The sequence below is a fragment of the Misgurnus anguillicaudatus genome, chromosome 19, assembly GCF_027580225.2.
Source record: "Misgurnus anguillicaudatus chromosome 19, ASM2758022v2, whole genome shotgun sequence".
NCBI lineage: Eukaryota > Metazoa > Chordata > Actinopteri > Cypriniformes > Cobitidae > Misgurnus > Misgurnus anguillicaudatus.
Window position 1 is genome coordinate 49,415,650 of NC_073355.2, and position 26,047 is coordinate 49,441,696.

At 37.8% G+C, this 26,047-nt stretch overlaps 2 protein-coding genes across 12 annotated transcripts in view; both read left to right on the forward strand.

Annotated features, from left to right (window-relative positions):
* The window catches only part of LOC129423053 (uncharacterized), a 195,797-nt gene that overhangs the window by 57,606 nt on the left and 112,144 nt on the right, over window positions 1-26,047 (forward strand). The window contains exons 1-3 of one of the 11 annotated variants that reach the window (XM_073856571.1): window positions 11,550-11,998; window positions 12,163-12,277; window positions 13,683-13,888. The exons of 3 other annotated variants lie outside the window; for them this stretch is intronic. In XM_073856571.1, coding sequence (XP_073712672.1) covers window positions 13,801-13,888 — 88 coding nt within the window. In that variant the 5' untranslated portion in view covers window positions 11,550-11,998; window positions 12,163-12,277; window positions 13,683-13,800. 7 more of the 11 variants (XM_073856577.1, XM_073856576.1, XM_073856572.1 and 4 more) reach the window with 7 other exon arrangements.
* Window positions 18,458-23,792, forward strand: LOC141350788 (uncharacterized). Its single transcript, XM_073856614.1, has one exon. It carries the CDS (start codon window positions 18,477-18,479, stop codon window positions 19,320-19,322), a length of 846 nt encoding a protein of 281 aa, XP_073712715.1. The 5' UTR covers window positions 18,458-18,476; the 3' UTR covers window positions 19,323-23,792.

Genomic DNA, 26,047 nt, shown 5'->3' on the forward strand with positions numbered 1-26,047 from the left:
GGTGATTACTCTGATGTTTTTCCTGCGTGCGCCGTCACTCGCGCTCAGTCACGGAAAAACGGAGAAGCGGTTGAATTGTCAAATTCTTTCTTAGCTCCTCTTTTGGTTGATGACGCTCCGTTAGAAGTTGTTGACTCTCCTAAAAAGAGTCACACTTTGAAAACGGGGACGCCAGGTTTTGGTATCGCAGACTCAGACAAGCTGAAGTTGTCAGTTTCGCGAGCGCAAATAGTGGCCACTCAAAAAGAAGACAAGACGCTCGCGCCGTGTTTCAACTCTGCTGTCTCGTGTGAACTCGCTAGGGATAAGAAAACTGCTTACTTCATTGACAATGAATTGTTAATGCGTAAATGGTGTTCCACCCCACAGCAGAATTTAGATTGGAATGTTGTGTACCAAATTGTTATTCCTTTACCTTATCGACAGCATGTCTTATTTTTAGCCCATGATCATCAGTTGGCTGGTCATCTTGGTGTAACTAAGACCTACAATAGGATATTAAGACATTTTTTCTGGCCAGGATTAAAGAAAGACGTTGCGAATTACTGTCGTACGTGTCATACCTGCCAATTTGTTGGAAAGCCGAACCAGGTTGTTCCGCCTGCTCCGCTCTCCCCAATTCCAGTGGTGGGAGAGCCGTTTGAGCATGTAATAGTAGATTGTGTTGGACCGTTGCCTAAGACTAAATCAGGTAATCAATTTTTGTTGACTGTCATGTGTGTGGCTACCCGATTTCCTGAAGCCTTTCCATTACGAAAAATTACTGCTCAGGTCATTATCAAAGCATTGACAAAATTCTTTTCAACATTTGGTTTTCCTAAAATTATCCAGACAGACCAAGGCACAAATTTTTTGTCAAAACTTTTCAATCAGGTATTAGAGTCTCTTGCTATAACTCACCGAGTTTCGAGTGCGTATCATCCCCAAAGTCAGGGCGCACTCGAACGCTTCCATCAAACCCTTAAATCCATGTTGCGCAAATATTGCGTGGAAACGGCTCGTGATTGGGATGAGGGTGTCCCTTTAGTTCTGTTTGCCGTGCGTGAAGCTGTTCAGGAGTCCCTCGGATTTAGTCCGGCGGAGCTCGTTTTTGGGCACACCGTCAGAGGTCCTTTGAAACTTTTAAAAGAACAAATCATGTCTACTGAATCGAGTTCAAAAGTTAATATATTGGATTACGTTAGCAAGTTTCGTAGTCGGTTGCATGATGCATGCCTTCTTGCTAAAGAGTCATTGGCCTCTGTTCAGGAGAATATGAAACGCCAGTATGATTTCAAAACAGTTGCCCGTTCATTTTTACCTGGTGACAAAGTGCTAGTACTTCTGCCTGTCACAGGTTCATCACTGTCTGCCCGGTTCTGTGGTCCTTATACAATAGCTAAGAAAATGAGTGAGACAGATTATATGGTTAATACGCCAGATAGGAAACGTCAGTCTCGTGTTTGCCATATAAACATGCTAAAATCTTACCATGACCGTGAGAAACCCCTCGCAGATGCTGCGGATCAGATGAAAGAGCCCACTATCTCTTCCGTAGTTACCGCCGTTGATCTGGGTTCCTCTCGTGGTTGTGCGGGTGATGACGAGGATGGAGTGATGCTTCGCAACACTCCTCAGCAATGTGCGCGGTTACCAAACTCTGAAATAATAAAAGATCTCCCGTCATTCCTTACTCATTTAACTACAGAACAGAGTTCTGACATTGTTAAATTGATTTCTGATTTTCCCTGTCTTTTTGGCGATGTTCCCCGACAAACCACGGTTTTGCAGCATGAAATTAATGTAGATGGTGCTCGTCCTATTAAGCAACATGCTTATCGTGTAAATGCAATTAAAAGATCTATTATGCGCCAAGAAGTAAAATACTTACTAGACAATGGGTTAGCTAAACCAAGCTGTAGCCCGTGGAGTTCTCCGTGTCTTCTGGTTCCCAAACCTGACGGAACGTTCAGGTTTTGCACCGACTACCGTAAGGTCAATGCGGTAACGGTGCCCGACAGTTATCCTCTTCCCCGCATGGAAGACTGTATTGACAATGTTGGATCAGCACATTTTGTTAGTAAATTGGACATGTTAAAAGGTTATTGGCAAGTTCCACTCACCCCTCAAGCTTCTGAAATTTCTGCTTTTGTAACTCCGGATCATCTTCTACAATATTCTGTTTTACCATTCGGTCTTCGTAACGCACCTGCAACGTTTCAACGACTTGTTAATTTGGTGCTTGGTGATGTGCCCAATTGTAGTGCGTATTTAGATGATCTCGTTATTTATTCAATGGATTGGGCTGAACATGTGTGTACGCTAAAAGCAGTGTTTGAGCGCCTTGACAAAGCCTCTTTAACACTTAATTTAGCCAAGTGTGAATTTGGACAGACTACTGTTACCTATCTTGGTAAGGAAGTGGGTCAGGGTCAAGTTCGCCCTGTTGCGGCCAAGGTCACGGCCATTATGGAATTTCCCGTTCCCACCACCCGCCGTGAGTTGCGCAGGTTTCTGGGCATGGCGGGGTACTATCGAAGTTTCTGCAAAAACTTCTCGACTGTTGTCCAACCTCTCACCTCCTTGCTAAGCCCATCTAAGTCTTTTGTGTGGTCCCCTGAATGTCAATATGCTTACGTTAATGTTAAGGCTTTACTCTGTAATGCTCCTGTGCTTGTAGCACCCGATTGTACTTTACCTTTTAAATTGGAAGTGGATGCCAGTGGTGTTGGTGCTGGAGCTGTTCTCCTTCAGGAGGATAAATCCGGTGTAGACCATCCCATAAGCTATTTTTCACGGAAGTTTAATAAACATCAACTCAATTATTCTACAATAGAGAAAGAAGCTTTGGCCCTTATTCTGGCTTTACAACATTTTGAGGTTTATGTTGGTTCAAATAACTTACCTATTACAGTTTTCACGGATCATAATCCCCTGGTTTTCTTGTCACGCATGTACAATCACAATCAACGTTTAATGCGTTGGTCTTTGTATTTACAAAACTTTAATTTGGAGATTGTGCACAAAAAAAGGTAAAGACAATGTTCTAGCCGATGCCCTTTCCAGAGTTTAACCCTCTAATTGTGTGATAGAACAAACACCTGTTTGTTCTTAAGGGAGGGTGTGTTACGTCCGTGTCGGTGTGTCTTTGTTGTTGTGTCTCTCTCTCTCTCTCTCCGCTGTCTCTCTCTCCAGATACACCCAGTTTCCCGATTGGACCATCAACATGTCAATCATTGCAGTATATAAATGACGTCACATCAGGTTCCACCAATCTCCATTCTCCCACAGTTTTTAAAAGGACGCCACTTCAAACGCGCGTCAGTCATTTGCGGCTCATGTACTGTATTTACTGTACAATTATACACCCTTCTGTTACTGTGTACTGTCTGTTTCGCTTGTTATATTTACCCGCCTGTGTATGTCAGTTCATTCTCGTTCTTCGTTATCTCATTTACTCCGTTGTTTTGTCCTGAATGTTCTGGCGTTTCGTTTTCCCCGTGGCGGGGAAAGGGGGACAGGTAAGATTGTCGCGCGACATACATTGTGCACACGTAGGGAATTATTAATTCTGTATTAGACACACTAGTTTAGGAGTGAGTGCCACCCTTGTATGTTTTTCCCCGACTTTTAGCTAGCTAGTGTAGTTTAGTTAGGGCGTGTATACGCTGAAGACCTTTTGTTTTATTTTTATTTTCTTTAGATTAGTTTAGAGGTCTTTAAAAATAGTTAGCTTCGTTTTGTTTTGTTTCTTTCGTTGATTTAGCACCACTCTCGTCCCCTTTCCTTTGGTTCTGTGTTTTGTGTTCCACCCCTGTAAATATTGTAAATATTATTTTGCTATTCTCATTTTTGTTTTCTTATTATTATTATTATCATTATTATAATTATTATTATTCACGCTTTTGTCACTTTGTTCACTGGTTCACATTTAATAAATAATTTTCAGTTTATTCCCGTGTCTGTCTCCTGCCATCCAAACACACACACACCCAAAAAGGAAAAGCTTTTCAAATAAAATGTTACAACCCTCACCCTAGACAGCCTTGGGTCGTAACAGGTACGAAACAGAGAAGCCACTAAACACTTCCGTGTTTTCCCTATTTAAAGACTGTTAAATGAGGAGTTATAGGCCTACTAGTAAGTATGGTGCCACAAAATAAAACTTTTTTTTGGTACCATAGGAATGAATGGGGCTAGGCTAAATGCTAACACATTCCCAACACACTGTACAGTGTACACATTGAAAAAAGAGAGGTATGTATTAATTCCTCTAGGTTGAGGTAATAACATAGTTTGATATGGCAAAAGGGTAGACTATTCCTTTAACACTCTTTTTGTAATAGCGTTGTCCATCGGCAAGACAGACGCATCAAACAAGTGTCATTCAGAACAGAGGGACAGGGGACATCTTTCACAACTTCTATTTTAACCCCTACTGGTGAAAATGGAACTGCATGTCTAACATTAACACTCTTTGTAATAGCTTTGTCCATCGGCGAGACAGAGACATCAAACAAGTGTCATTCAGTACAGAGGGACAGGGGACAGCTTTCACAACTTAAAATAGAGGTTGTGGGGGATGTCCCCTGTCCCTCTGTGCTGAGCGACACTTGTTTGGTGTGTCTGTCTCGCCGATGGACGAAGTTATTGCAAAAGGAGTGTTGATGTTGGACATGCGGTTCCATTTTTCACCAGTAGGGGTTAAAAAAGAGATATTGTGAAAACTGTCCCCTGTCCCTCTGTGCTGAATGACACTTGTTTGATGCCTCTGTCTCCCCGATGGACAAAGTTATTTCAAAAAGAGTGTTAATGTTAGACATGCAGTTCCATTTTTCACCAGTAGGGGTTAAAATAGAAGTTGTGAAAGATGTCCCCTGTCCCTCTGTACTGAACGACACTTGTTTGATGTCTCTGTCTCGCCGATGGACAACGCTATTACAAAAAGAGTGTTAATGTTAGACATGCAATTCCATTTTTCACCAGTAGGGGTTAAAATAGAAGTTGTGAAAGATGTCCCCTGTCCCTCTGTACTGAATGACACTTGTTTGATGTGTCTGTCTCCCCGATGGACAAAGTTATTACAAAAAGAGTTTTAATGTTAGACATGCAATTCCATTTTTCACCAGTAGGGGTTAAAATAGAAGTTGTGAAAGATGTCCCCTGTCCCTCTGTGCTGAGCGAAACTTGTTTGGTGTGTCTGTCTCCCCGATGGACAAAGTTATTACAAAAAGAGTGTTAATGTTAGACATACAGTTCCATTTTTCACCAGTAGGGGTTAAAATAGAAGTTGTGAAAGATGTCCCCTGTCCTCCAGTACTGAATGACACTGGTTTGTTGTTCATAGGACATTTTACAAAAAAGCTATTACAAAAACACCGCTCATCAAATAAAAAAACCTGCACTTTCCCCACGGTCCCTTACTTGCGGCTCCGCCAAGAGAGCGCTTTCCAGCACAATTGAGATTACGACGGCTTCTGCGGGTCAGTGGTTATTATATCGACAGAAACCATTGTTAATGAAGGTTGTGAAACATTATCAGCTTTGCTCTTTTTATAAATATGCTTTATTTTGGGCTCATTGCCGTTCAGTACCGAATGTGTCACGAATATCCAAAACAAAACTAACTTTACCCCGCTCTGTTATAGTAACTATAATACTGTTTATTATGCTTTTAATAAAGTCTTTCACTAAGAAACTTTCAAGTACTACTTACAATTAAATCAGTCAATACATCATTTTTAGCATTTGTATAACTTGCATGCATGTCTGCTTCTGACCAAACAATATGTTTATTTATGTTTGTATATGAAATAGATTATATACATTTTCCCAAATGTTAAAAAAAATCCAGCGTCCACAGATTAAAAATAAATAAAATAATATAAATGTGTTTTTGTAATCTGGGTGGTAAATAAGGCAATCAGTACTTCTGTTTTATGGCAACTTTAATGTCTCTTCTTTCATTTCTAGTTCACACCCATAGATTGAAAGTGATTGAGACCTTCAGTGAAGCTCCTCCTACAACAATCCACCAATAAATGCTGGAGTCAAACACACAGAGAAATCACTCCATGTGTGACAACTGAAATCTTCATGATATAATGTTTATGCCGGTGAAAGAGGAGCTTGAGAAGATGACAGATCCACAACCATGCAGAATAAAGGATGAAGATACTGAGGAACAAATAGGTTGGTGTTTTCATTATTGATGGTTGATGATTAATCATAAAAACATTGACACTGAGAAACATGAGGGAAAAATACACTAAAATCCATGAGATGATAACTTTCTGCATCTATAATAGATTCAGTAGAATTAGATTGAAACATCAGGTAAAGAGTTTTATCCAAAGCAACCTTCAGTGGATTGAATGACTGTGATCTTTGGGAATTGATCAATGCTCTACTACATTTAAACCTCATGTTGTGTTCACGTCATTATCGAGATAATTTTCTTTTACCCCAAAAAAGTGGTTAATGTTACTGCATCAGATTGAAATTTATGGACTTTATTTACAAAGACTATAACAATCTCACTTATACAACATTGTCGCTTTTCAAAAAAAAATTCCCCACCTTGTTTTACTTTAGGTATTTCTGGTCTTAAATGACCGGCCTAAAGAAAATAGTTTATAACCAGGACCTTCTAATGCCCCAAAAGATGTCCAAACAAGCACTGTCTGTTTTAAATGCAAAGCACCCATTAACATGGCACATGAAATAGACTATTGTCATTCATGTGCATACGTTCAGTAAATGCATTAGATGCATACATCATTTACATGAGTTCACACAAAGTTTTTTTGTCATTTTTGTTTTAACAACTAAAAAAAAAATTGTCTTTACAACTCAGATTTGATAATGACTCTGTGCCATAGTGTACAGAATAAAAGCAAACTTCCTAGTTAAACATTAAAAGTAAACTAGTGTGATCAACAGGGGTGAGTCTAATATGATTTTAGGGGGCTCAGCCCCTTAATGAGGGTATAATGAAAAATAATAAATAAATAAAATAAAAAGTTAATACAGTGTAAGTTTAGGTCTATTTATGAACAGTAGCAGAGCTGGAATTTAATGGGGTGGCCAAGGCTACTTTATGAGGTCCATAGTCGATGAAAGAAAACATTGTGCAACCTGTATCAAAAAGAGACTTCAACAGGTAGGCCTACTATAACCCTTATGAAAATTAGTACATTAACATGTAAGTGTAGTAACCATGTCCTTTTTTTGGGTGTATTGATTACTATTACCAAAGCCATGATTTCACTACAGTAACATGTTATCGGTATCGGCTGATATACGGATTTCTGGTATCGGAATCGGATTGGAAATGCAAAAGGGAGATCGGGACATCCCTAGTAACAACACAAGCAGCTGTTATCTCATATACTTACATATGCATCAGTCTAAATGCGTCATATCTCCCACTTGCGTTTTTAACAACTCACAAGTGGACAAAACGTGTCAATGTTAAAGGGGAATGTGTCTCTCTCATCCACTTATAATCCACCACTTGTTTTTGCACCACACCCTTGTTTCATTATATTGCCTGACACACTAAATAATATTTTTTTTTAGTAAATAGTGTTACAAATACCCCTAAGACAACACAACATCAATTATTGTAACATTATTTGGGGGCTCGTCCGGGATCTAAATAATATTTCCTGGAGTGTATTGAGTTGTTATTGAACTCGATTTCACTTAAATCATAAGTAGACATTCCAAACATTATGTAGACATTTATCTTTTGTTAGTATGACAAGAATTCGTTAAGTTATAGTACATTTTTCTGACACGTTTCTAAACGAAGTTCACTGAGGGAGAGAGAACAAAATGCGCAAAATGTTTATTTTCTTAATAGATACTTTAAAGTTTTAAATGATGTATAAATTATATCTGAATGTCCAAAATCAGCAGAGTAATATAATAGAGTCAAAATAAAGCATTTGCGGTGCCTGCACATTAATAAGGCCTATGATTAATTAGTTTAAAAAAGAAATAAAAACTAAAAGAAAACAAGTTGACAAAAAGATAGAATCCAATGTTTGGTGAAATTGGAAACACCAAAAGTGTTAAAGGGTTTTGATCACAGCACAAGAGTTAAAGTACAAGAGCAGAAATTGACAATAGAAATGACATAATGTACTTCACATTAAAAATAACATGGATACATGACATCTCAAATTTGTCATTCTGGTTTATCAATATTAACTATTTACTGCCTTTTTTTTAGATATGATGGAAGTGAAAGAGGAGAGTCAAGCTGAAGTGGATGAGAAACATCAGATTGTAAAAATAAATCATAATGTTTCACAGAAAGAAACTCTGAAGACAGAAGACATAAAGTGTGAAAATAGTTTCAGAGAAGATGAACGCCCTGCAGATCACAAGAGGACTCACAGTGAGAAGAAACCTTTCACATGTCAACAGTGTGGAAAGAGTTTCAGAAGAAAAGATCACCTTAAAACACACATGAGGATTCACACTGGAGAGAAACCTTACACATGTCAACTATGTAAAAAGAGTTTCACCTTTCAAGCGAACCTTAACCGCCACATGAAAACTCACAGTGGGGAAAAGCCACACGCATGCCATCACTGTGACAAGAGTTTCATAGATAAGTCAACTTAAGAAACACACAAGAGTTCACACTGGAGAGAAACCTTTCACGTGTCAACAGTGTGGAAAGAGTTTCAGAGTTGAATGTAGCCTTAAGATACACGCAAGAATTCACACTGGAGAGAAACCTTACACGTGTCAACTATGTAAAAAGAGTTTCATAGATAAACGTGGACTTAAGATTCACATTAGAAGTCACACTGGAGTGAAACCTTACATATGCTCTCAGTGTGAAAAGAGTTTTACATGTCGAAGTAATCTTAAGACACGCATGAAAGTTCACACTGGAAAAAAACCATTCACATGTCTTCAGTGTGAAAAGAGTTTCATAAATAAACATGGACTTGAGATTCACATGAGAAGTCACACTAAAGAGAAACCGTTCAAATGCCATGAGTGTAAAAAGAGTTTCAAAACAAAAGCTTATATTAAAATACATGCAAGATTTCACACTCAATAGAATCCATTCATGTGTCAACAGTGTGGATATGGCAACAAAGTTTATAAATCAGCTGAGGTCTTATTAATAAAACTGTGCGTAGGATCCTTACTTATAGAGCCACACAGATCCAAAATCGAAACTGACCTGTATTGCAGTGTGTCATGTAGCTGTCCATCAATGTAAACAATGTGCAAAGTAGTTGAACCAAAAAGTGCACAATTAATAAAGTTATTGGCATCTAAAGTAGGGAGTCGACTCTGAATCGCTGAAACGAGTCGTCATATGGATTGAATCTCCTTCCTGACTTTATCCACATAATACATAATAACGTAATGGTTCAGTACACACTTTATTTGGAACAACATGCATCTCCTAACCATAACTTGTAAGTATGATTATAGCTACATACTTGCTTGAATGAGTGTAAAAATTTGAATGTCTGTTGTCGTTTTTATAACTTGGACTAATGATGAATGATGTGTATTGATGATGTTGTTTAAACTCTTAATATACTGTCAGAGAGTCACTTACGGTTTTGCTATGACCTGGTTAGTTTACATAAATGCTTAAATGAGTGTAAAATGTTAGTTTCTGTCGTCGTTTTTATTGCTTGGATTAATGATAAATGATGTGTATTGATGTTAATAATCTGCCACTGATCTGTGTCAGTTGACCAATCAGAGCAGAGTAGGCTACTAAAAGGTGGGGTTTAGGCTAGTGCTGGGTCAGAATATTCGATTATTCAAATATTCGTTCGGTGGGTTGTAGGGTTGTGACAATTAATCGGTCATATGTGCGTTTTCTCAATGAATGAATTTGAATGAATTACGGTGAAATGCAACCACATCCAAAAGCCAGAGGGCGCTCTCGTGCAGAAAGACCATTTGTGCCACAGAAGAAGTAGCATTACTAATGCTGCGTTCCAGGCAACCTGTAACCCGTAACTCACGACTTCAAAACCACGACTCTGAACTGGGAGTACATCGATCTAGTACGAGTTCACGGGTGGGAAGTCACGGGTTTGACTGCCGTTCCAGTGCACTTTCACCGGTAGAAGGTTGTAAAAACACGAGTTACAGGCTGCCTGGAATGCATAGGGTCGTGAGTCGTGGTTTTGAAGTCGTAACTCACGGGTTTAAAAACCTGCCTGGAACGCAGCATAACACAATTCCAGGAAATATCTAGAGGCATATTTATATCGCTGTTCTTCAGATTGTTTCAGGTATTTTCATGATGATAATAAATAATATTTTAAATGATTGTGTTTGTCGAGTGTTGCTTTTTTAAATGCACGTAATAACCGAGTAAAACTTGTAGTGATTTTAGATTGATAAGGACTTCCTACTAATCACGGAGCCGTAGTACATGCACAAGCTGTGCATGAAACACTGAATCGGAGCCTTACGATCCAGAATCGATTTTAGACGGGTCTTTTTAATGGGAATGTGATGCATCGATGCACATCCCTAGTGGGTTGGCATTCGATTTTTAATTTTAAGGTTTGAATGTCCTATTTGTCTCAACATTATTGGCTGCAGAGACCGCCAAGCAGGAAGTGCACTTTACGCTCCTGCTCTACAGGTGGCGGTGTGGCGCTGAGAACCTGGCTTGCAACTGCCACCAAACCCCACAAAATCCCAAAATGTCTGTTCTTGTGGACTTGTGAAACCTAATCAGTCGCGGCCCAAGTACTGCTACAATTCAAATTTTGCATGAAGCCAAGTGTACATAACATCCCTGGATTTAACTCAAACTGCAACATTAGTCGCTGTTTATGTACTTCCACCACTGCTGGTCATCTCAAAACATAGACAACAAGTTGCTGATTCTCCTTCATTTGTGTGTTAAGCTTGAAAAGCTGCTTCTTTATTGAAGGTCGTGCTGCTGTAACACGCGTGGATACTGCCTACCAATGGTCTGCATGCCACCCTGCATTGCTGCAGTAATTCATGCAAAAGGAGCTGGTGCTGTACATGCTTATCATACTTTTCATGTTCATACTTTCAGTTGGCCAAGATTTCTAAAAATCCTTTCTCTGAGATACTGACTTTAGGATTTTCCTTAGTTGTCAAGTCTTATTATGTTATGTTTCTGTGGGTCCCTACTTATGTGTGAATGGAGGCTAATGAAGGAGTTGACAAACTAGCTAAGCAAGCTTTAAATCACCCAGATGTTGACATAAGTGGCTATTAGTAAAAAAGAGGTCACTTGTAGTAAATGGCAAGAAGCATGAAGTATTGATAGCAAGAGCAAACATCTTAATAACATTTAGCTACTTGTTGGAAACGGAAGAAGAGCATTTAAGAACAAACAGAGATATTATCATTTCAGGTCTATGAATCAGACATTCTGGACTAAATAATTCTCTTTTTAAAATAGGAAATCATGCAACTGGTAAATGCAGACATTGTGATCAAAGAGACAATAGAGCATATTTTATTTACATTTATTTATCAACACAGTATGAAAATTAATAAATATTAATAAAACATCTTTTTGGAATGTAATTTAGAGCAATGGAAGAAGTATAGAGCCATTATAAAATTTGTTAAAGAAATCGGGTTATACAGGATAATTTAGTGTTTTTTTCTTTTCCACACTCCAGTACAGCAGGAGGCGGTAGTGCACCATAACCAACCGCCATAAAACTCCAGAAGAAGAAGATTCGAATCAAAAGATTCGTAAAGGTTTTGAAGCCTCGCGAATCAGTGTTTAAAGTGATCGTCACTAGAGCCTGATGTCTTCGGTCACGTGTAAATGCATCGGTGCATAAATAATTAATCCGTCTTCGATTATTTTATTGGTTTGTCAGCAGAAGACAGGATTTCTTAATACGCTAACCGTTAGCAGTGAGATGAAGTTGAAAATCTGACCCTGTTGTTTCTGGAGCAGGGATCATTGTCCGGACAGCGTCATAAACATCTCCTGACTCATACAGTTGTGTAATTTGAGGTAATGTCCAGCACGTTTAATACCAATATTATTCAATGGTTTTACCCATGTATTATGAACCAGTGTACTGTGTAGGTCGAGGACTAAAATCGAAGATGTGCGCTATTCAGACAACTTTAAAATTACCTGAGTACTGCATCTGTATTTATCACTTCTTATTTTAGGGAGGAGCAGGGTTACAAAGTAAGGCTCTTTGGGTGATTCCCGTCAATTTCCTAGGCCTTGACTACCACAAAAAAGCCACACTTGCATTTTACCTCAATGAGTACATCAAGTCAAGTAAGTTTTGATGATAAACTTATTATACTATTATAAATATATTTGATCTATGGTATTATAGTTTATCTAGCAAATACCAAAATGTGTTTATACAGTAGCTAGCTAGCCAGTAAATCAGATATCTAAATGTAAGCTAGTACTATTATAGTAACTATAATAATGTTTATTATGCTTTTAATGAAAGTTTCTTAGTGAAAGACTTTAGGCTAATTACTGCTTACAATTAAATCAGTCAATACTTCATTTTTAGCATTTGTATAACTTTCATGCATGTCTGCTTATAACCAAATAATATCTTTATTTATGTTTGTATATGATATAGATTATATATATTTTCCCAAATGTAAATCCAGCGTCCAAACAGATTAAAAATAAATAAAATAATATAAATGTGTTTTTGTAATCTGGGTGGCAAATAATAGCCTGACTACGTCAGACTTCGTACTTCCGCTAAATTTCATTACGCTTCTGTACTCAGTCTGAGATACCTCCCATTCAAACCGTTTTCCACCGGTCTCAAAACGACCGTCCAATCAACGAACAGAGGGCGGGCTGAGAGCCGTGACGTAGACACTAAACGCCGAATCACGGTTGTAGTCTGTTGTGGACATGGAGACACAGAAAGCTCTGTTGTGGAGAACCGGCACTTGCCAACTTAAACCCGAACAAGAAAAGTGTTTGTTAAACATTTGAATGGAGATTATGTTGTTGCCCTGCTCCCGACAAGTTTTTGGAAAAGTTTAATTTATCAACTTTACCGATCGCCAGCGAGAAACTGTGTGCAGCACAGCTTGACGTGCACAACGATCGAGAAATCATGGAAGGGAATTATATTGTTCACAGTTAATGGTGGAGGACGCGTGGGCAAGCATTCTTTGGTGACATTCCTGATTAACCAGAAAATTAGGTAGGGAGATTTAATTTACATATGGTTATGGTTGTCTGGTGGAAGATTTTGAGAGGAGAGAGGGGCTTTCCTCCCGTTAGACGTGAGTGGAAAGCCACCGTAAGGATAGTGTTCAACTAGCTCTGGCACGATTTACTTTACATAATCTGCAAAAGTCGTTCATAGCCATGTTAACTCTGGTATTTCGCTCGATGGGGTTTGTTTTCACATCATACGTGTATTTTACAGCAGAGATTCGATGCGGCTGATCCGGCGCATAAAGCACATCATATCCAAATGTTATGTGTGATTGGCTTACGTTTAGACCAATGATTTTAAACTTCAGACAAGCCCCTCCCACGAGAAGGAAAACGATTGTCAATTATGCCCAGCCAGACTCTGTCTATGAAGCGAAGCAAAATAGCAGAGGATGGTATTACCAGGCTAGGCAAATAAGGCAATCAGTACTTCCGTTATATGGCAACTTTAATGTATTTTATCTCTGGTTCACACCTATAGAGTTAAATTGATTGAGATCTTCAGTGAAGCTCCTTCTACAACAATCCACCAATAAATGCTGGAGTCAAACACACAGAGAAATCACTCCATGTGTGACAACTAAAAACTTCATGACATAATGTTGATGCTGGTGAAAGAGGAGCTTGAGAAGATGACAGATCCACAACCATGCAGAATAAAGGATGAAGATACTGAGAAACAAATAGGTTGGTGTTTATTTTTCAATCTTTATTATTGATGGTTGAGGAATAATCATAAAAACATTGAGAAACATGAGGGGAAAATAAACTAAAATCCATGAGATGATAACTTTCTGCATCTATAATAGATTCAGTAGAATTAGATTGAAACATCAGGTAAAGAGTTTTATCCAATGCACCCTTCAGTGGATTGAATGACTGTGATCTTCATGTAATGCTCTACTACAGTTAAACCTCATGTTGTGTTCATGTCATTATCGAGATAATTTTCTTTTACCCAAAAAAAGTAGTTAATGTTACTGCATCAGATTGAAATTTATGGACTTTGTTTACAAAGACTATAACAATCTCACTTATACAAAATTGTCGCTTTTAAAAAAGATTCCCCACCTGTTTCACTTGAGGTGTTTCTGGTCTTAAATGACCGGCCTACAGAAAATAATTTATAACCAAGACCTTCTAATGTCTCAGACAGAAGAGAGAAAAGGAAGAGATGCACATTGTGTGCCCCAAAAGATGTCCAAACAAGCACTGTCTGTTTTAAATGCAAAGCGCCCATTAACAAATGCACATGAAATAGGCTATTGTCATTCATGTGCATACGTTCAGTAAATGCATTAGATGCATGATTCATTTACATGAGTTCACACCAAGTTTTTGTCATTTTGGTTTAACGACTCAGATTTGATAATGACTCTGTGCCATAGTGTACAGAATAAAAGCAATTTAAAGCAAACTTCCTAGTTAAACATTAAAGGAATATTCAATTTTCTTAAAAGAAAAATCCAGATAATTTACTCACCACAATGTCATCCAAAATGTTGATGTCTTTATTTGCTCAGTCCAGAAGAAATTATGTTTTTTGAGGAAAACATTGCAGGATTTTTCTCATTTTAATGGACTTTAATAGACACCAACAATTAATACTTAACTCAACACTTAACAGTTTTTTTCAACGGAGTTTCAAAGGACTAGAAACAATCCCAAACGCCCACTGCTATGATTGGATAACAGTTTTTCGTTCAAACGAACTTCAATTTAATCTCATGTGTAATCAGTTTAATGTTAAGTGAGTGTCTTAAGACACAGTGGCTTTCTTACACACGCATATTTTATCATAAACCCTTTTGACACACACACGCGTGTCCTTTATCGTAAACCCACGCACAAAAACACACACACACACACACGTCTTTTATCGTAAACCCTTTTGATGCGCGTGTAGCAGCGCATGCACGCAAACACACACACACACACACACACACACACACAAACGTCTTTTACACAAACCCTTTCAACGCACGTGTAACGAACGCACAAACACACACGTGTCTTTTATCACATTCGATGCGTGTGCATCATGAATTCGCGTGAATCGCGTCCCTCTGAAGAGAAGTCCCGGCCGCAACTCATAGTGACACAAAGTACTAAAGTGTTTTACTCGCACACACGCGTGCGTGTCTTTTATCATAAAACTTTTCAACGTGTGTGCAGCATGAATTCGCGTCCCTCGGAAGAGAAAACAATGGCCACTACAGTGGCACATAGTACTAAAGTGCTTTACTCACATAAGCTGCGCCATTCTGTCCGGATCTGCTTTTTAATCGCAGTCTCTCTTCAAATCCAGCGTTCTTCTGAACATCCAAATATGTAGCAACTGTTATGATTCCCTCGTTTAATAGGAATGATGTCTCTCGACGAAAAACAATGGCCCGATTACGGTACGGTTGATGTTTAGCCATCCTTGCTGTAACTTGTTATGAAAACTAGAGCCCTATTCGGACGGGATTAGTTTTACAGGGGTAGATGGCGTAATGTAATTTTACCACAGGACGTCGGTAATATTAATGGTCAATTCGGACGGGATTAGAAATCTCTGTAAAACATTCAAAAGTGGGAGGGGTAACTCGTTTGCGCAGCGCGTCACCTCTCGTCTTCACGTGCACGTTACCTTGCTTCTTGATATCAGATGTGCAAACAACATGAAACAGACAAGGAAAACGCGATACACAGTAATTAATTTCAGTTTGGGGAGAACTTCAGTTTCATAAACAGTTCCGTGCCTCTGAGAAGTAAAGTTGACTTTTTTTTAAAGTTTGTGTTGTGTTTTATTCAGAAACTGACTAGTAACTGACTTGTTTCTCCGTCTAGAACGCAAGTAAATGCTTCTTTAAGCGCTTTTATATTTAAAAGAAACCCGCAAATTAAACGGAAATGACGCGATTTACGTGTATATTTACAGCTGGTCTATTCGCACTGGATTAGTATTACCTGAGGTAATTTCTCCGGACCTTTTTACAGAAGGTAAAAGTCGCAATAATCTTTACTGACATTGTCCGTAATGATTACTGACATGGAGCATTCGGACTGGACTAAAATCACTGAGAAGCTCTGATAAAAACTTGCTTTACCCCACATCCCTATGTAAAACTAATCCCGTCCGAATAGTACTTAACTCAACTACACGTAATATGTGGGCGCGGGCTCAAGTTGAAGAGCTCATGAATATTAACAGGGCCGGTTTTTGCTATGGGCAATGTGGGCGAACGCCCAGGGCGCAATCTATGTGAGGGCGCACAAGCGCCCTAAAAAAATAATATCAAAACCGCTCATTTCTATGTCAAGTACTATGAGAAACACAGTTGTGTGCATCTCAGGCTATGTTTACATTAATGCGTTTATCCTTTAAAACGCGTTACTTTTGCTACGTTTAACACAATGATTGCTATCAGGATGTGAGGAGACTTTTAACCAGCATAACTAAAAATGTTTCAGGATCAAATCTGTTACCCTACCTTTAAGAAAAAAATATTTTGCATACTTAATCGATCAAATGTACCCATTATATGTTCTGCCATGATTAATATTTACTAATGCTTCCTGTAAATTGTAAATCATTTTAAATTATTGATTTTAAAATTTAAAATGATAATAGACGTAGCAAAAAGCACTACACATTTAATTAGTAGTATCGGACAGATATCGGTATCGGCTAATATACAGATTTCTAGTATCAGATCGAAAATGAAAAAGTGGGATCGGGACACTCCTAGTAACAACACAAGCAGCTGTAATCTCATATACTTTCATATGCATCATTTTTAACAACTCACAAGTGGACAAAATGTGCCAAATCTAAAGGGGAATGTGTGTCTGTCTCATCCACTTATAATCCAATCGACCACTTGTTTTTGCACCGCACCTTTTTTCTTTGTATTGCCTGACAGACTAAATAATTTTTTTTAGTAAATAGTGTTACAAATACCCCTAAAACAACATCATTTATTGTAACATTATTTGGGGGCTCGTCCGGGATCTAAATAATATTTCCTGGAGTGTATTGAGTTGTTATTGAACTCGATTTCACTTAAATCATAAGTAAACATTCCAAACATTATGTAGACATTTATCTTTTGTTAGTAAGACAAGAATTCGTTCTTCTACTCGGCGCAGTAACACCCTCCCTCTCCCATTATGAGAGGGAGAAGGGGAGCGGACTTTTCAGGCGAGTCGAAGTACTCCCAAAAGTGCTATTACGCCATAAAATATAGTTCCTCTTTTAAATCCACTTAGAAAAGCGCTACGTTTTATTTTGTACCACCAAACTTGCTCGTATAACTACTCGTCTTAAATAGGAAAAACGTTGATGTGTTTGATCACTTCTAACTTTATCTCTGATTGGTACCATTGAATGAATGGGGCTAAGCTAAATGCTATTGAAGTGTCGCAGCGCGCTCCAGCGCTTGCGTGCACGCACACAGATAATAGAGGGATGTATCAACAATTCTTAGTTAAGGTAATAACATAGTTTAATATTGAAAATGAGTAGACTATTCTTTTAAAGTTATAGTAAATTTTTCTAACGCGTTTCTAAACGAAGTTCACTGAGGGAGAGAGAACAAAATGCGCAAAATGTTTATTTTCTTTATAGATACTTTAAAGTTTTAAATGATGTATAAATCATATCTGTATGTTCAAAATCAGCAGAGTAATCTAATCTAAGTCTCTTTGCGGAGTGATTGAAAAATAAAGAATTTGCGGTGCCTGCACATTAATTAGGCCTATGATTAATTAGTTAAAAAAAGAAATGCAAAGCCAGTCCTAACTGAAAGAAAACAAGTTGACAAAAAGATAGAATCTAATGTTTGGTGATATTGGAAACACCACAAGTGTTATAGGGTTTTAAACACAGCACAAGAGTTAAACTACAAGAGCAGAAATTGACAATAGAAATGACATAATGTACTTCACATTAAAAATAACATGAATACATGACAATCTCAAATGTGTTTTATTACTCTGATTTATCAATATTAACTATTTAGTTCAAAAAAGAAATAAAAAACAGTCCTAACTATAAGAAAACAAGTTTACAAAAAGGTAAAATCTAATGTTTGGTGATATTGGAAACATCAGAAGTGTTATAGGGTTTTGAACACAGCACAAGAGTTAAACTAAAAGAGCAGAAATTGACAATAGAAATGACATAATGTACTTTACGTTAAAAATATCATGGATACATGACATCTCAAATGTGTTTTGTTTTGTCACTCTGGTTTATTAATATGAACTATTTACTGTCTTTATTTTAGATATGATGGAAGTGAAAGAGGAGAGTCAAGCTGAAGTGGATGAGAAACATCAGATTGTAAAAATAAACCATAATGTTTCACAGAAAGAAACTCTGAAGACAGAAGACATAAAGTGTGAAAATAGTTTCAGTGAAGATGAACGCCCTGCAGATCACAAGAGGACTCACAGTGAGAAGAAACCTTTCACATGTCAACAGTGTGGAAAGAGTTTTAGAACAAAAGATAACCTTAAAGCACACATGAGGATTCACACTGGAGAGAAACCATTCACATGTCAACAGTGTGGAAAGAGTTTCACCTTTAAAACGAACCTTAACCGCCACATGAAAACTCACAGTGAGGAAAAGCCACACGCATGTCTTCAGTGTGAAAAGAGTTTCATAGATAAAAGTCAACTTAAGAAACACATAAGAGTTCACACTGGAGAGAAACCTTACACGTGTCAACAGTGTGGAAAGAGTTTTTCTATTGAAAGTAACCTTAAGATACACGCAAGAATTCACACTGGAGAGAAACCTTTCATGTGTCCACAGTGTGAAAAGCGTTTCATAGATAAACGTGGACTTGAGATTCATGTGAGAAGTCACACTGGAGAAAAACCTTACATATGCTCTCAGTGTGAAAAGAGTTTTACATGTCGAAGTAATCTTAAGACACACATGAAAGTTCACACTAGAGAAAAACTGTTCAAATGTCTTCAGTGTGAGAATAGTTTCATAAATAAACATAGACTTAAAACTCACATGAGAAGTCACACTAAACAGAAACCGTTCAAATGCCATGAGTGTAAAAAGAGTTTCAAAACAAAAGCTTATATTAAAATACATGCAAGATTTCACACTCAATAGAAACCATTCATGTGTCAACAGTGTGGATATGGCAACAAAGTTTATAAATCAGCTGAGGTCTTATTAATAAAACTGTGCGTAGGATCCTTACTTAAAGAGCCACACAGATCCAAAATTGAAACTGACCTGTATTGCAGTGTGTCATGTAGCTGTCCATCAATGTAAACAATGTGCAAAGTAGTTGAACCAAAAAGTGCACGATTAATAAAGTTATTGGCATCTAAAGTAGGGAGTCGACTCTCAATCACTGAAACGAGTCGTCATATGGATTGAATCTCCTGACTGACTTTATCCACATAATACGTAATAACATAATGGTTCAGTACCCACTTTATTTGGAACAACATGCATCTCCTAACCATAACTTGTAAGTATGATTATAGCTACATACTTGCTTAAATGAGTGTAAAAATTTGAATGTCTGTTGTCGTTTTTATAACTTGGACTAATGATGAATGATGTGTATTGATGATGTTGTTTAAACTCTTATTATAAAACGGTAAGTTCCAATCCTTGATTCTGATTGGTCAATAGGTGTGCTTTATTCACGATAAAACACTGCTATGACCGCTTCACCCAACAGTTCTATGTAATATCACGGTACCCTTAGCAACACCCTTAGCAACACATAAACATATAATGAGACAAAGTCTGAGAACAGTTTGTTGTTTTTATTTTAGCTTTTATGTTATTGTTCGCAGTCAGGGACTATTTTTTCTAGCAGAAGGAAAGCTTTTATTGATTTAACTTCATGAAAGTTGCACTAATATTTTTTTTACTTTAATATTGTGTATTAACCGTTTTATAAAAGCAATAGGGTACTCGAGGCAAGTGCTGTATCGTGAATGGGTAACGTCTGAAGGGGTTGCAGGCACTCCGCTTCGCGTCGTGCCTAACAACGCCCTTCGGCCGTTGCTTATTCACGATACAGCACAGCCTCTCGTACCTTATTGCTTACATATACTTTCAGAGAGTCACGTTAGCAAGTGGCTAACGTATGCTGCACTTACGGTTTTGCTATGACCCGGTTAGTTTACATAAATGCTTAAAGGTATTGCGGAAGATTTTCTTTTTTCGGGTGGATCATCAAGACTATTGGTCCTCCTAGTTGTCAATCAGGAGTGTTGCGCAATTGCATTTTTTAAAAAGTGGAGAAGGCGATTCTTTTCTAAAATTCAAGAAAATCCTCCGCTACACCTTTAAATGAGTGTAAAATAGTTTCTGTCGTCATTTTTATTGCTTGGATTAATGATAAATGATGTGTATTGATGTAAATAATCTGCCACTGATAAATGATGTGTATTGATGTAAATAATCTGCCACTGATCTGTGTCAGTTGACCAATCAGAGCAGAGTAGGCTACTGAAAGGTGGGGTTTAGGCTAGGGCTGGGTCAGAATATTCGATTATTCAAATATTCGTTTGGTGGGTTGTAGGGTTGTGACAATTAATCGGGCAAATGCACGTTTTCTCAATGAATGAATTTGAATGAATTACGGTGATATGCAACCACATCCAAAAGCCAGAGGGCGCTCTCGTGCAGAAACACCATTTGTGCTACAGAAGAAGTAGCATTACTAATGCTGCGTTCCAGGCAACCTGTAACCCGTAACTCCACCTTCAAAACCACGACTCACAACTCTGAACTGGGAGTACATCGATCTAGTACGAGTTCACGGGTGGGAAGTCACGGGTTTGACTGCCGTTCCAGTCCACTTTCACCGGTAGAAGGTTGTAAAAACACGAATTACAGGCTGCCTGGAACGCATAGGGTCGTGAGTCGTGGTTTTGAAGTTGTAACTCACGGGTTTAAAAACCTGCCTGGAACGCAGCATAACACTACTCCAGGAAATATCTAGAGGCATATTTATATCGCTGTTCTTCAGATTGTTTCAGGTATTTTCATGATGATAATAAATAATATTTTAAATTATTGTGTTTGACGAGTGTTGCTTTTTTAAATGCACGTTATAAACGAGTCAAACTTGTAGTGATTTTAGATTGATAAGGACTTCCTACTGATCACGGAGCCGTAGTACATGCACAAGCTGTGCATGAAACACTGAATCGGAGCCTTACGATTCAGAATCGATTTTAGACAGGTCTTTTTAATGAGAATGCGATGCATCGATGCACATCCCTAGTGGGTTGGCATTCGTTTTTTTAATTTTAAGGTTTGAATGTCCTATTTGTCTCAACATTATTAGCTGCAGAGACCGCCAAGCAGGAAGTGCACTTTACTCTCCTGCTCTACAGGTGGCGGTGTGGCGCTGAGAACCTGGCTTGCAACTGCCACCAAACCCCACAAGAAGAAGATCGTCCTTGTGTTGGCTAGAGGCTTGACCACATTAACGGTTTATAATTGTCAAATACATTACATTCAGAACGCCAGTATGTCACCAGGAGTCACAAGGATTACATCTGCTTTTGAGTTCTCAAAGTTGCGGATCTATTGACTTGCATTAAACGACAGGGCACTGGGGTTTTTGCTGTGCTGCTTTATTTTTCTACTGACGAAAAAGTCACCAACATGTCGTTTAGCCTGATGGTCAGTAAATAAACTTGATATTGAAGGTATGCTAACGTGTTCTTTCTTTATTATAGTTTGTTAAACTCCTTTCTTTTATTTAAATAGCCTACCTTATCATTTACGGTGTTGGTAATTATTTTGCCCGCTAATTTCTAATCAGGAAATGATTTGTTTGTTTAAAAATGATATGCTACTTTATTATAAGTATTGCTCTTAACTGCCTGTGTGTTTTGTTACTAGTGCAGTATTCCGTTCTCAGAGAATGCTGCAAATGCTGTGCCCGCTTTGGTCCAACTGCACTAAGATGCAACACTACAGTCCATTGGGTCCGCAGCAACACACCTGCCACATAAGAAAACTGCAAACAGACAGACAAACACACAGAGATTCCTTCCTTTAGAGAGAAAAATATGCTCAGCCCCCCCCCCCCCTCCGAAGCTTCGAATATTCGATTTGATTTCTACTAGCGCTTCGAAGCTCAAAAAATGCTTTTCGGACTAGCCTTAGTTTAGGCAGACTGTGTTGTTGAATAGCTTCACATGAATCGTTTGGGGATCTGAGAAATGGGGTAATTTTAAATTTATATTTTGAGAATATTACAGTGTTTTTTGACCTTGCATGCATTTAAACCTGTTGTCTGAGACTTATGATCAGTGATAGGATGCTTAAAATTTGCATCTTACTGGCTCTTTAAAGTCTATGTGCGCACAAAAGCCCAAAATGTCTGTACTTGTGAAACCTAAATCAGTTGCGGCCCAAGTACTGCTCCAATTCCAAGTTCGCATGAAACCATGTTGACATAACATCCCTGGATGTGTTCTTGATCCAATAATTTTATCATTGCACCTCGCCAAATTTTTAACAGTGCGTCAGTTCTACGCGGACCGCAAGCACTGTGATTGGTTCACTAGAACCCCTCCCGTCAGGTAAAAAACTGCTTCATGAGTATTTCTGTTTGCGACAGTGAGAACAAAGATAGAAGTTGATTAGTGATTTAACTCAAACTGCAACATTAGTCGCTGTTTATGTACCTCCACCACTACTACTCATTTCAAAACATAGACAACAAGTTGCTGATTCTACTTCGATTGTGGGTTAAGCTTGGAAAGCTGCTTCTTCATTGAAGGTCGCGCTGCTACTGTGGTAACACCAATGGTCTGAATGCCACCCCACATTGCTGCAGTAATTTTTATATAACAAGAAGTTGTTCTAACCTAAACCCAAGCGAAAATGGTTTAAAACAGAAAAAAAATGAGAAACCAAACAGTAAAACGACAAAAAAGATGCGCCATTTAAGTGAATGGAAAGGACTGACGTATAATATGCATGATTTTCACACTTTGTGCTATTTATACCCAACTTTGTGAGACTGGGTTTGATAATGTGTCTGTGTATACAGCAGAACTTATTGCCATTCTGGTAGCACTTCATAGGTAGAGGATGTAAACCAAGGTTAGGAGTTATCTGTTCTGATCCATGTGCAGCAAATGTAGCACTTCAAGCCTTGCAAGTGGACTAAAATCAACTAGGCAATATACATATGAAATTCTTGTAAGTTTATTGAGAAATAGTAATACAAGTCTTATTATGTTTCTGTGGGTCCCTACTTATGTGTGAATGGAGGCTAATGAAGGGGTTGACAAACTAGCTAAGCAAGCTTTAAATCACGCAGATGTTGACATAGAAGTGGCTATTAGTAAAAAAGAGGTCACTTGTAGTAAATGGCAAGAAGCATGAAATATTGATAGCAAGAGCAGACATCTTAATAGCATTTATCTACTAGTGCATTTAAGAACAGAAAAGAAGATATCATAATTTCACGTCTTCGAATCTGACATTCTGGATAAAATAATTCTCTTTTTAAAATAGAAAATCATGCAACTGGTAAATGCAGCCATTCTGATCAAAGAGACAATAGAGCATATTTTATTTACATGTCAACACAGTATGAAAATTAAAAAAAAAATCACTTATTCAGGAAATGGAAAAAATGGCTTAAAACGTATAATATACAAAGCTTTTTGGAATATAATTTGGAGCAATGGAAGAAGTATAGAGCCAGTATAACATTTGTTAAAGAAATCGGGTTATACAGGATAATTTAGTGTTTATCTTTGCATGTCTGTGCTCCACACTCCAGTACAGCAGGAGGCGTTTGTGCACCATAACCAACCGCCATAAAACTCCAGAAGAAGAAGATTCGAATCAAAAGACTCGTAAAGGTTTTGAAGCCTCGCGAATCAGTGTTTAAAGCGATCGTCACTAGAGCCTGATGTCTTAACGTGTAAATTCATCGGTGTACATTTAAACAATGAATCCGTCTCCGATTATTTTATTGGTTTGTCAACAGAAGACAGGATTTCTTAATACACTAACCGTTAGCAGTGAGATGAAGTTGAAAATCTGACCCGGACTCACTGTTGTCTCTGGAGCAGGGATCCATTGTCCGGACAGCGTCATAAACATCTCCTGACTCATACAGTTGTGTACTTTGAGGTAATGTCCAGCACGTTTAATACCAATATTATTAAATGTTTTTACACATGTATTATGAACCAGTTTACTGTGGAGATCGAGGACTAAAAACGGAAGATGTGCGCTATTCAGACAACCTTTAAAATTACCTGAGAACTGCATCTGTATTTGACACTTCTTATTTTAGTTCATTTATCTATTAGTAACGTTAAAAGATAGCAGGGGTACAAAGTAAGGCTCTTTGGGTGATTCTCCTCCATTTTCCAGGCCCTGACTACTACAGAAGCCACACTTGCATTTTACCTCAAGGACTACATCAAGTCAAGTAAGTTTGATGATAAACTTGGATAAATATATTTGATCTATGGTATTATAGTTTAAATAGCAAATACCAAAATGTGTTTATACAGCTAACTTAGCCCGTAAATCAGATATCTAAATGTAAGCTAGGACTATTATAGTAGCTATAATAATGTTTATTATGCTTTTAATGAAAGTTTCTTAGTGAAATACTTTAATTACTGCTAACAATTAAATTAGTCAACACGTAATTTTTAGCATTTGTATAACTTGCATGCATGTCTGCTTATGACCAAACAATATGTTTATTTATGTTTGTATATGATATAGATTATATACATTTTCCCAAATGTAAAAAAATTCCAGTGTCCACAGATTAAAAATAAGTAAAATAATATAATTGTGTTTTTGTAATCTGGGTGGTAAATAAGGCAATCAATACTTCCGTTTTACGGCGACTTTAATGTCTCTTCTTTTATCTTCAGCCACACGTATAGAGTGAAAGTGATTGAGACCTTCAGTGAAGCTCCTCCTACAACAATCCATCAATCAAACACACAGAGAAATCACTCCATGTGTGACAACTGAAATCTTCATGACATAATGTTGATGCTGGTGAAAGAGGAGCTTGAGAAGATGACAGATCCACAACCATGCAGAATAAAGGATGAAGATACTGAGGAACAAATAGGTTGGTGTCTATTTTTCAGTCTTCATTATTGATGGTTGAGGAATAATTATTGACATGAGGAGAAATACTGAATGCAATAAAATGTTTACATGCAGTTAAGGGAATCAATTGTATACTATGTTACTCACAAAGACTGCTATTTTCAGATTTTTTGCTATTATTAAAAGAGAGTCCAATCTATAAGCATAGACTTCATGAATTAACCCGTACTAGCGAGCATAGTAATGATGATGCAGCGTATAGAAGAGAGATCTAAGTTGAGACAATTTTATGTGAATTCAAACATTAAAATTTTATATAACACAGGTGCTGGTCAACAGAAAATAGAAGTTTGTCATAGAAGCAAAAGACCTCGAAAAGAAATCTATAATCATATTTATTATCGGTACTGTTCAATTTTGCTTAGCATTTTTTATTCGGGAGGTTTTACTGTCGCTGGAGGAAGCCATTACTGTGTGTCCACCTGAGTAACATTAAAGAAATTTTGGATGCATTAACAAATATGACATTTAATTATTATGACAGAGACGCACGTTTCTAGTAGGGATCGACCGATATGGATTTTTTTGTGCCGATGCCGATACCGATTTTTTTCCATCAGCCTTAGCCGATGACCGATACAGGCTGCCGATTTTCTTTAGCCGATATTTGGAGCCGATACTGTTTTTTCTCATTCAGTTTATATCATAAAAATGACACAATGATAAAACCAAATGTTACAACTCTTAAT

Coding starts and splice junctions, on each gene's coding strand:
- LOC141350788 (XM_073856614.1), top strand. CDS start 18,477: ATGATGGAAGTGAAAGAGGAGAGTCAAGCTGAAGTGGATGAGAAACAT.